The following is a 14,161-nucleotide window of genomic DNA, read 5'->3' on the forward strand; positions in this document are numbered from 1 at the left end:
TAGGGTAGAATTTTTCGGCTAAAATATTTAATTTTTTTTGGGCGGGTTTGGGAATGTGTTTTTATGCATTTTTTAGTTGATTTTTTTTTTGGCCCGACCCGAAAATTTATTTTTTTGGATGGATTTGGGAATGTGTTTTTATACATTTTTAGTTGATTTTTTTGGCCCAACCCGAAAAACCCGTGTGACCAGACTATTTTGGGCAGGTTTGGGCACAAAAATTTCGGCTTGAAGATTTGCCCGACCCGCCCCGTCCTGAGAAGTGGGTTGATTTTTTGACCTTAGCCCGACCCGCCCAATAAACACCTCTATCTTTATCAAACACAACACATGTTCTTTTGTCAAACATAGAATTCTTTTTCAAACACATTTAACCACCTGACTAACCACGAAAAATAACATGTTTTTTTTAATGTATTATCATGTTATTTTTGTAAAGACTTTATGTTCTGTGTAATGCCGTATTTTTTGTCAAACACAAATATATTCTTTTGTCAAACACATGTACATTCTTTTCCAAACAATTGTATATTTTTTTCAAACACTAATACTACCTCTGTTTTATATTAACATTAATACACTTGTCTAATTATTGCAGATAATATGAAACGGAAGTATTACGTTCTTTTGTTCGCCCATGTCTTTAAAATATACTTCGTAAATCATAGCATACTATTTTCATGTATTTTCTCCTTAAAAATCTGAATGGAAATTATCAGGATGAGTCAGCTAGCAGCAAAGTAAGATGATATGCTAAGTTTGACGCGTAGATTTGCAGGCTATATAATCAATTTTCCCGCTATCTTCTTTCTCTCTCATCTTATAATTTCCACACGTGTCTACCATGGCCGAACTGCTGTTGCCACCTCTTCATCCATCTCTTAAACCCTTCTCTCTCTTCCGCTCTTGTTTCTGCAACTGTCAGTGAAGTGAACGACTTCCCCATTCTCACACAACATAGGTTATCACGCTTCATTATTTCTCTACTTTCATTCAATTATTTTCATTATTGTTCTCTTTCTCAATTTCTTCAATTATACATGTTTTGTGTTTGTAGTCTGCTTAATTGGGTTCAATTTTATCCAGGATTTTCTTTTTTGGATTTTTGTATTTGGTGTCTGAAAATCCTGAAGAATTTAAGCTGTTAGATATTGCATTTTTTCAATTGGGTCTGTCAGATAGGGTAAAACCGTAAAATATCGATTGATTTTGTCAGAGGATTGTAAAATTTCCACTGGGTCTGTCAAATATTAGATATTTTCATCTAGGTGTTTCAGAAATTGTAAAATTTCTGTTGGGTTTTTCAGAAATTGCAAAAATTTCAGTTGGGTTTGTGAGAACTCGCAAATTTTCAGTTGGGATTGTCAGAAAGTGCAAATATTTCAGTTGGGTTTGCTAGAATTTTGTGTTTATGGTTTATGTTTGATGTTCTTATTTCCGTTATATGTTTGTTTAGTGAGGACTTGATAAGTTAGTGATAAGGTTGCGTATATCTGGTTCGATTTAGATGTTTCAAATGCATGTGGATGTTGGAGCCTATATCGTTCTATCTTGTGCGGCCAGTTTACTTTGATTTATGATCGTAGTATTTTGAATTTTAAAAGGGTGTCTATATTGAGGATTGAAGTGATGCTGAAATGCTGCATCTTTAGATTTCACCTTGTGAGTAGTCTACTATACTGTACATTAGAAGGTTTTAAGATTCCCTGTAATACAGCAAATCTATTTTTATTTTAGATAATTTGTTTGTTTCTAAGTCTTTGTCCCACCTTTTGTTTTTAAGCCAAAGTGCAGTGCGATATGTTTTGTGAATGAATAAATATGAGAGAAATATTAAATAACTCTGTTTCTTGAATTATATAGTAGCCAATTCTGACATGATTGTGTGTCACATTGGGTATGATATAACTATGTAAGTAAATTGCTATCTTTTATCATTTGTCTTTTGAGGTGGATGTAACAAATTTGCAATTTCCAGTGATTCTCGTAGTTTTTGGCTGTTGGTTACGGTTTTCAGAATTTTTGAAGTGGGAACAAAATTGAGTATGTTATCATGAAGTTTATTATAGTTAGATTGTTAGTCAGTAGTAAATGATTGTATATTGGCCTTAATTAACGCTTTCGCTCGTCTCATGAATTCTGGACAGAATGTGGGTAACTTCTAAAGATTTTGTTCCTGTGCTCTCACGTTAGTAGAATAGTGTCATCCAGGATATGTGATAGTATATGACTGTTCATTTGTTGTTAATGATTTGGCGCTCAGTTTCCATGCTAGAAGATTACTTCTTGGTACTATAACATTGTAAAGCAAAATGAGTGCTCTGTTGCGTTGTTGTATTTGTATCCTGTCTTTAATTATATCATGTTTGTACTTATACCATGTTTGTACTTGTATCATTGTTTTTAGTTGTGGCTACCTTTCAATCATGTATCTGTCTACCAAGCTTGTACTTGTACCTTTGACTAATATAGAAAATTTTCAGACATGTAGTACAGTTATTTGGAGCCTGCTTCAAAAGCTGCTGGGATTGATTCACACCAATCACAAGTACTGGCTGCTGTTGTTTGTGTTGGCATAAATTTACATGCTGAAGCTCATGTTCTTTCTTTTTATGAGAAGCCTTTGGTTATCGATCGTTACTTGGATGCAGCTTCTAGGACTGATAGTTAACTGGCACGCAAATATGTGCTGGAGATTTATCCTATGGACTGTGAGCATCACAACTCTTCCTATACGAGCTTTAGGTGCACTCCGAAGGGAGAAAGTGGTAGGTCTTCTCCATACATTCTTTCATTAGGTCTTGTAGTTTTCTTGGTCAGGCTGTACCCCATTTCTCAAAATGCTCTATCTGTCAAATAGCAAACGGATGTCCGACATCATTCCTAATCTCTATACATTAAAATTACTAGTTTCACGTTCAGGCATTATTAGTTGTTTTGTTTAGTTAGCCGTCAGCATTTACTCTTTATAATGATGCTGATAAAAAAATAAAATAAAAAATAAAAAAAAAAAGGTGCAAGTGATGGTTGTTAGCTGTTAATATGTAGAATGATAATCAAATTTTTGTTAAAACTTGAGATGCTTTTGTTCATATACAAGCCTTCCACTTTTTTCACCAATTTTCAAGGCCTGATAAGTGTAGTTTCATGTATTTTTCTTACTACACCTGCTCACTTTCTTTCTTTGTTGTTTTATTAATTTATTTATTTTGTTGTTGTTGTTGTGTGTTTGGGTATGAAGGGAACTTGTGATTGACAACTATTCTAAATATGCCTTTGATGCAGATGGAGAGGCTTCTCCAGGAAATGCAAAATGAGCTAGAGTGCCTCTCGTGGGATAGTGAGAAGCTAGCAGGACATTTGAGGCTAGCTGTCAAGGAACATCATCTAATGGAGTCGATTTTGGCTGATTTAGAAGAGGAGCATGACAAAGCTATTGGTAAAATTGAATTCCTTGAGAAAGAGGTGAGAATTTCTCTCTTTTACAAGCTGCATGTATTTGTGTCATAGATTTCCTTCTCTATCGTATAATGCTGATCACCTTTAATATAATCTGTGTTGCTTGTTTTTTACATATTTTTTTTCAATTGCCTTTTCTAGATTACTAGACCTTCAATTCTGCTAAAATATCTGATTTAAACTATCTTATTAAATTCTGACATAAACTCCTTAGTGGAGGGGCTGACTGCTTGCGTATTTGGCAGCTAATGGCTTCGTCGAGGGCAAGGTGAAGTGGTAGTTTTGTTCTTATCTATTAATCTATTATTCTTTCTTACAAAAAAAAAAAAAAAAAAATGGTCATTGTAATTGCAAAGTTACCATACTACATCCAATATAATAAGCATCCTCAAAACTATAGGAGCTTTCAATAAAAAAAAATATATATATTTCCAAGCCACATTTTACTGCTACCATCCAAGAGACTCCAACATCATCGTAAATTTCATCCAAGTAAACAAAATATTTTTTTTCCTGTAGTAGGCTTTCATAAAAAGAGAAACAATTTCCCACAGGGTAAAAAAAATCAAGGATTGATGGGGTCATTTTTATTAGATAGTGTCATAACTAAATATCAATTCACAATTAAACCATTGCTGGCTCACTGTTTAAGATGCGACCTTATTGTGATGGAGGTTGAGGCTGAGAAAGAGTAGGAAGTACCGAAGTAGACTAGAGTTATGCTATATCATTAAAAGGTGATAGTAGCTGTGCTGTTTATGTGGTAAATTTACCTTTTAACTTTGTCCTATATCTGGCATATGGTGACAATTGAATCGTATGAGCTATCTTGATGATTTATTTTTGGCAGTCCTTTCAGGTGACTTTGCCACTTGTCATATCTAATCTCTTTTGTACTATAACTAATGAGGTCTGGAATATCAATTCTTATTCCTCTCTCATACAACTTAGAAAAGGGTTTGTGCTAACAAGATTTACAAATAATTGAGGGTTTACAACAAATTTGGATGGGATCGTGACCACAAGCATGTTTATTTAGGTATTATATCCATCGTCAGGCAAATACAGGCGTTCATGGAATAGTGGGTCTTACGTAAGAGAGCTTGGGGGTGGGGGTGAACAATCACTTGGGAGCCTTTTAATGGGATAGGGCCATAAGGGTTAACTTGTTACCGGTGACCTATATAAGGAAGTATGATTGGATATAAAAAATAATTTATAGAGTTAGGACATGGGATCATTTTACCTGTATTTAGTAAAGTGGATTTTGTAATTAATCAATAATGTGTGGAAGGGAGGAAAGCAGATTTATTTGTTTTAAAAAAGATTAAAAATAAAAGAATCGGAGTTGAGAGCTGATGAGAAAGCAAAATGATTTCTGTATCCTTTTTGGAAGAGTGTACCTGAACACCTTTAGGCTGTCATGTTCGGAAGTAGCATATTGATATAGGCAATTATCAGTGCTGGCACCATAAGTGTAGAGCGAAGACTATCAAATGTGCATGTTCCAATAGTGGGGTACAGACTACTTTTGGGTCTAAAATGGTATGATACTCGAATGTTTATATCCATAGCTGTTGCCAGGTATTGATTATGTGCATGTTACAAAACAATGTGCACTTGTAGAAAGTTCTGCATGATTTAATAAGTTAGATTTGTTTTTAACTACTAGAGAAGATTAATTTGCTACAATTATGTTAGTTGCTCAATTGGTTTGCGAAAGATTGGTTGCTAATCAATTGCAGTGACTTACTTAGAGGGTCCCTAATATTTGCAACTAACAGTCGCTTCCACATTATAGTTATCAAGTTACCAAAAATGAAGGCTGAACTAATTACTTATACTTATAATCCTAATGAATAGTACAAAATATATAGAAAAATCAGACATCTGTACTCTACAACAAAATGCCTGACTTCTCCGAGAGGAAAAATCCTGCAAGCCGTAGGAATAAAAAGCAAGATAGGAGGCAAAAAGAGGAGAAGAATGGAGAGCGAAATGCCAATGGTAGAGAGAGGTCCTAGGGGCAAAAGTTTATTATAGTTCTCATTTCATATAGGGGTGCTGATGCAGGAAGAATTCTAGAGTAACCACATAGGCAAAAGAAGGCATATTAAGCTGACTTACTGCCTCAACTCTAGAATTAGTGACTGCTAAAGTAGTTATCTTTCTATTTTTGAGCAACCCTTCCTATTTTTCTTGTTAGCTGAAACAATAACTAAAGATAGCATTGTTATGAGAGTGACCAAGTACTTTTGCTAATGAACTTCACATTCATGTACTTATTTTCTGTATGCTCATGTTGCTCTATTATTGGGACAATGGAACTCACTTTTGAATAACATTTGCTAAAGTTATACATTTTAAGCCAGTATGTATTCCAAAAAAAAAGTGTGTTTTTAAATGAGATAACCTGTAAACAAAATTTAGTGCTAACATAAATTAAACCGTCTTTTAATAGGTGACTCGCCTGAAAGACAAGAATCTTAGACTGAAGGAAGTTCAGACTAAAGGAATCTGTGATCCAGGGAAAGTGGAAATGTCGATTGATCTTGAAAAGGATGAGCGTCCTTGGCATTCTAGAAAAAGTGGAAATTACAACTTGCAAGAAGACCTACAGTTGCCACAAACACCCAGGGCTACTAAGGAGCAACTCCGAACTGGGATGAATCCTTCAGGGCTTGTGGATCCACTTACACCATTGATTTTCTCAAGCAACGTAGATGTAGATGCAGCTCTTAATCAGCGAAGGGAGGTTGCACTATCCCAGAGTCTTTTTAGCTCCTTGTTATCTCTGCTGGTTGGAATGATTATTTGGGAAGCTAAAGACCCTTGCATGCCTCTTGTGTTGGCTCTGTTCACTGTGGTGGGCTTGTCTTTGAGGAGTGTAGTGCAGTTCTTCTCGACCATAAAAAATAGACCAGCTGCTGATGCAGTTGCACTTTTAAGTGTCAACTGGTTTATCCTTGGCACACTTTCCTATCCTACATTGCCGAAGGTTGCCCATATGTTGTCTCCTGTCATTTCAACCTTTCTAGGGCAAGGGTCAGGGTCAGGGTCAGAACTTGGTTCTTTGTAGTAGCTCGGTTTTTAGGCATGTATTATTTAATTAAATACTTGTCTTTTGTTCCCTTCGTAGGAGGTCTGTATAACTTATCGCTTGTGTAGGAAGTCTGTTAAGGTCGATTGAGGCAGTGTGCAACACCCCCCCCCCCCTCCCACCACTTTCTCTACTTTGAGAAGAAAAGAGGTTTTGCAGTTGGCATCTGTAAATGTTTTTATAGTTGTATATGGTGCATCTGTAAATGTTTTTATAGTTGTATATGGTACTGGCTTTTGTTTTGCCCCTTTAATGGAAGGCTATGTATAGCCGTATAGGTATTCACTTTGTACAGGCAGTATGAAGATCTACCGAAATTCGTAGTTTTTATAGATAGGCTGAGGTACAAGAACATAGCCATTTGAACAGTGCAGGTTTGGATGGGTTAAAAATGTAACTCAATTGACGCGTATGTGAACAAGTCAGGACTCGTATTTCGAGTACAGATGAGCTGAATTCTTCATCAAATTTAACTCCATGAAGCATGTCAAATGTCAAACTAGAACATTGTCCTGAAAAGTTGTACAGGATTCAAGTAAAAGGTATTTGGGCAACTTAGCAAATTGTTTAATCCAACTGACTCATCTAATCTTCCCAAAGAAATCAATTATTCCTTCCATATCTAGACACATGCATCACATTTCTTATGGTTATATATTATTACTCCCTCCGTCCCATAATATAGTTATTGTTTGTGTTTTTTCACGGTACTTAAAAAATAGGAGAAGAAAGTGGATGAATTACATTGATAAAAGTGAAAAGTACAATCATAGACAAAAGTTAGAGAGAGAAATTGGAAAAAAGTACAAAGCATGTGTAAAATTCAAGGGTAAATTAGGAAGTACAATAAATAAAGTTAAAAAAGTGAGGGTATAATGGACTTTACATAGTATCCAAAAATAGAAATAGGAATAACATTTTGGATTTCCAAAATAGAAAAACAGGAACTATATTATGGGACGGAGGGAGTATAACTTTGCCAATGTCATTAATTCTAATGACTTAATCATTAGGTAAGATAAATGTATAGAGCTTCACACACCCTATAAACTTGTAAAAAAATTAGAGCACCCTTGACATTATTTTCTTATAATTTGTTAATATTTCAAGACTTTCAATCATGATACTTGCATTTTTTTTAATATTCAAGTCAATTAATTTGTTTAAACTATGTATCAGTCAAAGTAAGCACAATAACAACAGGTATGGAAAACAAAGGAGAGTAGTAGGAAAGAGGGAAGAGTATGTGTCAGACTTTTTAATTGGAAAATGAAATTGGTTTCCTACATAAAATTTAATCAACAATTATAAGAAGCTATAAATTGATTAAAATTTTAAAATTCTCTCTATGGAAAATGCTTTGAATGAAACAATGGTATCCACTCCTCTGAGGAACACGATAAATTGGATCGATCTAATAAGAAACCTAAAAGAAAGATTAATCACTTGGTCTTCAATTCGAATTCTTCAAATGATGAAGAGATGGCTGATGCTGGTATTGGTGAAGGCTATGCTGCGCAGGATAGGGACAAAGAACAACAATCTGTGCTAAATAAGGAGGTCCTGTATGGAATCAAGTCTTTCAGATACATGCTCAGGGAAGATACTCTAAAGGCCAAAACAAATCAATTTGTGGAAGTTTTGGAGGATGATGATAAAGAAGTTGAAGAGTCTGATGATGAATCTGTTCCTGAAGATATTTTGAATGATGAAAGGTGTCCTGTCATGAGACTTACCAAAGAGGAAAAGAAACGTTTGCGACAACCATGGAGAACTTCATTGATAGTGAAGCTATTCAGTGGTAAACTAGGTTACATGGGGTTAATGAGGAGGTTGAAGAAAAAATGGAATATTAGGGGTGATTTGACACTTACTGATATAGGCTGCAACTATTATATTGCTAGGTTCACAAACAAGGCTGATTACAATTTTGTGTTAACTCAGGGACCTTGGCTATTAAATGACAACTATCTAACGATCAGGAAATGAGTTTCGAACTCCATTCTTGATGAAGAACCAATCAAGGTGCTTATGGCATGGGTTCGCATTCAAATCTCCCTATGGAGTATTTTGACATCAATTTTTTGAACAAGATTGGTTCAAAGATTGGAAAGGTGTTGCGTGTTGATAAAACTACTGCACAAGCTGAAAGAGGCCAATTCACAAGACTTAGTGTGGAGATTGATTTAACTAAACCATTGTTGTCTAAATTTTGGCTTAAAGGAAGAATCTGGAGAGTGCAATATGAAGGAATTAGAATGATTTGCTTTTAAGTGTGGCAAATTAAATCATTCGGAAGATGATTTCCCTAATCTAGTCCATGATAACACTCCTAATGGGATGATTGTCCATGATAATCCTTTGCATAATCATGATCCTAAACCAGAAGAGTCAGAGGATTTTGGTTCTTGGATGATGGTGAAAAAACCCACCAGGAAAAGAAACCCTAAGCCGGAGAGAAATCCGGGTGCAGTGGCTAAAACCAATGCTCCTGGTGGTGGTCAAGGTATTGAAAAGTCAACAGAAGTTGTTATTCTCAGAAAAAAAAAATCAAGCCAGCTATGAAAAAGGCGTAAATCAAGGGTTAGGATCGAGATTTGCTCAGTTACAAAATCAAGGGGAATAGGAAGTTGAAATTGTTAAGGAAAATAATGTTGTGGAAAAAGATTTGATTGATGATTCTTTGGTTATTGATGGTAACAAATTTGGAGCTATCAAATTTAGGTGATAAATCTCAACAATTTAAGCCTTATGGAGAGTTTGTTTCGACATTTAAGGTAAACAAAATCACTGTAAGTCAAAGTCAATCAAAAGCTAAGAAAAATCCTACCAAAAATCGACATGAGAAGAAAAATTATCCCAAAAAAATAATTCTAGTCCTTTGAAGATAATTAATGATAATATTATCATTACCAAAAATAACCCTAACAGTGCACCAGGCAAGGAGAATTCGATTAACCCTTGTGAAGCAATCAAAGAAGCAACTAAGTCAGCCATCATAAGCAATCTTGAACCATCAAAGTGCCATGTTAGAAGCCCGTTGAGCAAGTAACTTTCCCTTCCCATGTCTCATCTTCTATCCCCAATATTCCTGAAGGTACCAACAGACAAGACACTATGTGTGGGGTTACCAATGGATCAACCATACATGGTAACTTTGAACCCCCTGATGCACATATTGGAGATCCAATGGGAATTGATGTTACCACCAGTCACAGCCCCCCCCCTTCCCCCCGGAACCGGTGGCAATAATGACAATTTCATGTGAATACAAGTAATTGCTAAGACTCATTAGTCAAGCATATATGTCCTCTCTACCCAACATACTAATTTTTATGGAAGATACAATACCAAACTTAGCTCCAGATTTGTTACCAATTACTTGTATTGTGTGGAATGTACAAGGTCCTGGAAGTAGAAACTTCATCTCAGCTCTTAAGGACTTAATTAGAGTCAATAAACCGAAAGTTTTGGCATTGGTTGAAACCCATATGGGTGGAGAACAAGTTGTTAAAATAGCTTCAATTTTGGGATATGATGGCCATACTAGATCGGATGCTGTTGGATTTAGTGGTGGAATATGGGTCTACTAGAAAACTGATCTTGTGAGTATCAATCTGATTATTCAACACAGGCAGCATATTACAATGGAAATCACAAGGGTGGGTGCTACCCTGTGGTATTTCTCAGCAATCTACGCAAGTCTTGACCCAATCAAGAGACATGAATTATGGGAAGATTTAAGGAATTTTGCAATGACACATAACCAACCTTGGCTTATGGCAGGTGATTTCAATGATACTCAATTTCCCTCGGAAAGAAACACATCGTGCAATGAGACTAATAGGAGGTCAGCCTTGTTTAATGAATGGATTGAAGAGATGACTCTTTTGGAAGTTGAATTTTCTGGTGCGGCTTATACTTGGGCTAGAGGAAAGACATTGGAAACTAGACAAAGTGGAAGACTTGATAGAGCGTTATGCAATGACCGGTAGGCCCTACGTTTTGAGAAAGTGGCTATGAAACATCTTACATCAGCTTTTTCTGATCATTGCCCCATATTCATCTCTCCTAATGGTTTTGCTCCTCTCACTGCCATTCATAGACACTTCAGGTTTCAAGTGGCATGGCTTTCACATGATAACTTTTCTGAGTTTGTTCAACAAAAGTGGAATAAAAACACTTCCCTGGTCACTACTCTCTCGAATGATCTGCAGATATGGAATAGAGATACTTTTGGTAATGTGTTTAAGCATAAAAGAACTTTGCTTGCTCAATTAGGGGGAATCCAAAAATCCCTTGCTAAGCGTACTGATAGAGGATTGTTAAAACTTGAAGCAAAGTTGAGAAAAGACTTGGATGAGGTTCTTGATAGAGAAGAAACAATATGGTATCAAAAGGCTCGTATGGATTGGCTAAAGGATAGGGATAGAAACACCACTTTCTTCCGATTAAGAACTATTGTGAGACGTTGGAAGAATAAAATCACTGCATTGAAAAATAAAGATGGTGTGTGGGTGTAGGACAAAAATGATATCCAAAATATCATTGTTGATTACTTCTCTCAACTTTTTACAGAGGAAGGTGAACAGGGGACTTAGGATATTCTACAGGATATTTTCCCAGAATTATCTATGTCTGAGTGGAGAGTTTGATAAGGAATTACTCGAGGCATGATATTGATGAGGCGATTTAAGAGATGGGGCACTTAAAGCACCGGGTCTGGATGGCTTCCAAGTGCTTTTTTATCAGAAGAATTGGGATTTAGTGTCTAAAAATGTTTATGATACTGTCTTGCCCGTTCTAGAAGGGAAAAAGTCAATCGAAAAGCTCAATAACACTTTCATAGCTCTTATCCCAAAGGTTGAACAACCAGAGTTGGAGTCTCAAGACCTCTTGGATTATGCAATGTTGCCTATAAGATCATTACAAAGGTAATAATCAGTAGAATAAAACCTGTGTTGCCGCATTTGATCTCCAATACTCAAGAAAGCTTTGTCCCGGGGCGGTAAATTAGGGACAATATAGTGATCATGCAAGAAGTGCTGCATACTATGCGCAAGAAACAAGGAAGAACGAGATATATGGCTATCAAAATAGACTTTGAAAAAGCCTATGATAGACTTAGATGGTCCTTCATCTGTGATACTTTAGTCCAAATGAATCTTCCGATCACTTCGGTTGAATTAATCATGAATTGTGTAACCACAGCCTCGATCACTTCAAGTTTTGTGAAATGGAGAGCCTTCAAAGAGCTTCAAGCCGAGCCGTGGGATATGCCAAGGTGACCATCTCCCTCCATACTTATTTGTGATGTGTATGGAGAGATTTTATCAATTCGTTGAGCAAGCAATCATCAATGGTTATTGGAAAATCATTCGAGCAAGTAAGGATGGTCCTGCACTTTCCAATTTATTTTTGCTGACGAAATTGTGCTATTTGCGGAGGCGAATCTAGAGCAAGCTGCTCTTATTCATACTTTTCTAGATTGTGCAAAGCTTTGGCACAGAAGGTCAGCCTCCCTAAGTCACGGGTTTATTTCTCTAAAAATATTGGAGAGGAACAACAAAGAGAAATTGGAGCTGAGCTTGGTATGGAAGTCACGGCAGACATGGGAATGTAACTTGGGTTGCCGACTCTGACTAGTAGAATGACTAAAGAGACCTTTAGTCATCTTTGCAAGAAGATTGATCGTAGATTATCTGGATGGAAATCTAAGTATCTTTCTTTAGCGGGAAGAATTACATTAGCCAAATCGACACTTGCTACGATGTCATATCACTCAATGCAGACAGCCAAGGTGCCTCGATCTATATGTGAAAGCTAGTATTGACAAAAGAGTCCGAAGGTTCATCTGGGGTGGCAATGAGGATAGAAGAAAAGTGCATTTTATCTCATGAGAGACTTTGCGAAGATCGAAAAAGCATGGTGTATTGGTATATACTCTGCAGAACAACCAAATATGGTTTTTCTGACTAAATTGGGTTGGAGAATGTTAACAGAACTGAATGCGCTTTGAGCTAGAGTTTTGCGTGCAAAATACTGTAAAGGGCGATGTGATTTGGATATGTTTGAACCAAAGTTGGGGATGTCGAATGTTTGGAGTGGTATTGCCAAGAATGCAAAGATATTAGGTGAAGGAATAAAGATTGCAATTGGGAATGGTACTCGCACTCTCTTTTGGGATCACAAGTGGGCTACAGATAAGCCTTTGAGTGACCTTGTGTAGACACCCATTTGTGTCTCCCCAAAACCAAACCCAGTGATGAATACCTGTCACGTCGAAACATAATCGAATGAGGTGAAAGTGTGAAAAGTCAAGTGTTGCGGGTTAGTTTTTATTAAAATCTTTCTTTCTGTTTTCGAAAACCCACTCTATTTTATAAAAACGTCCAATCCAGTTTATTTTGGTCCATGATAAGGGTCCAATAATTGTGTAGTTGGATGGGGCTTGAAATGACCTTTCCAACGATATATTATAAGCCCAATTCCGATGAATAATGAGGAAGTTATGGCCAAAATACTAAACTGGACCCAAACCGGATTTTACCTACGACCCAATGATCATGAGGAGGGTTCAAAGCTTTAATCCTATTCCTAAACTAATTAAGATTGATTAGAATCTTCTATAAGTTTCTAAAATATCTTAATTATCCTTTTTTTGAAAAGATAAGATCATGGAATTTGATTTGAATATAAACTTTCCTTTTTTAAAACTTTCCTAATTCTATTCGGATTTAAAGATGTTCAAAGATAGTCAGATATTATTTTCGTGCCTCATATATTTTATCCAAATTTTATATGGTTGGATAGATCTTTAAATTATCTTTCCAATGATATATTATAATATTAAATCTGAGCTATAACGAAAAAGATATTAAAGATATACGAAACTCTATCCAAAACTGACACCCTTTCACTATTTCGTCCATATCTTTTTATCTACAAAAGATTTTAATCGGATTCCAATTGCATTAGAAAGTAGACTTCAAGAGCTTTCCAACGACATATTATATGACTTATTTGGACTTCTAGATCAAAAGATATGATAAAAACAAAATCCGCAAAAACTGTCTCTGTCGCCAAACGACAGGCTTGTCGCCTGGCGACAGGATAAATTTCTGGCGACAAGGTCGGTTTGTTAGCGACAGAGTGGAGTTTTATTCCTTATCAAATTCTATGATTTTCCGGACTATTTTTCCTTATAAATAGGGTCCTCGACCTCCGTTTTTATTCATGATCTCTCATCAACTCTCATCCTTAATTCTCTCTATTCTCTCTCTAAGTAATATATGCTTTCTTTCTCTCTATTTCTAAACTAGCCTTTTTACAAACAATATTCCGCATTCACAAGACTTAGAGTCTCTTAGCCAAGTTCGAAGTTGCCTTCGCCCTAGACGTGAAAGGTTGATAATTTCTAAGGGTTTGGTCCAAAACTAGTCTAAACTTTATTTAATTTGATTTCAATTTAATTCTTTAATTATTCTTTATTATTTTCATTGAAGTTTTACTAACTTGTGTATTTTGTTATTAGAAAGAGATACGAGGCTTCAAAGTATGTAATCTTATTACTCTCTCACAATGTAGATTGCATGATTATTA

General features: G+C 35.9%; 1 protein-coding gene across 1 annotated transcript; it reads left to right on the forward strand.

Moving 5' to 3' along the window:
* The first annotated feature begins 801 nt into the window (after positions 1–801).
* On the forward strand, positions 802–6,822 carry LOC145569027 (uncharacterized). The gene is made up of 4 exons (XM_081628401.1): positions 802–961; positions 2,484–2,768; positions 3,286–3,465; positions 5,921–6,822. Exons 2-4 carry the CDS (start codon positions 2,586–2,588, stop codon positions 6,536–6,538), a joined length of 981 nt encoding a protein of 326 aa, XP_081484527.1. The 5' UTR covers positions 802–961; positions 2,484–2,585; the 3' UTR covers positions 6,539–6,822.
* Positions 6,823–14,161: the final 7,339 nt, after the last annotated feature.

The sequence above is a fragment of the Chenopodium album genome, chromosome 11, assembly GCF_948465745.1.
Source record: "Chenopodium album chromosome 11, dcCheAlbu1.1, whole genome shotgun sequence".
Classification (NCBI taxonomy): Eukaryota; Viridiplantae; Streptophyta; class Magnoliopsida; order Caryophyllales; family Amaranthaceae; genus Chenopodium; species Chenopodium album.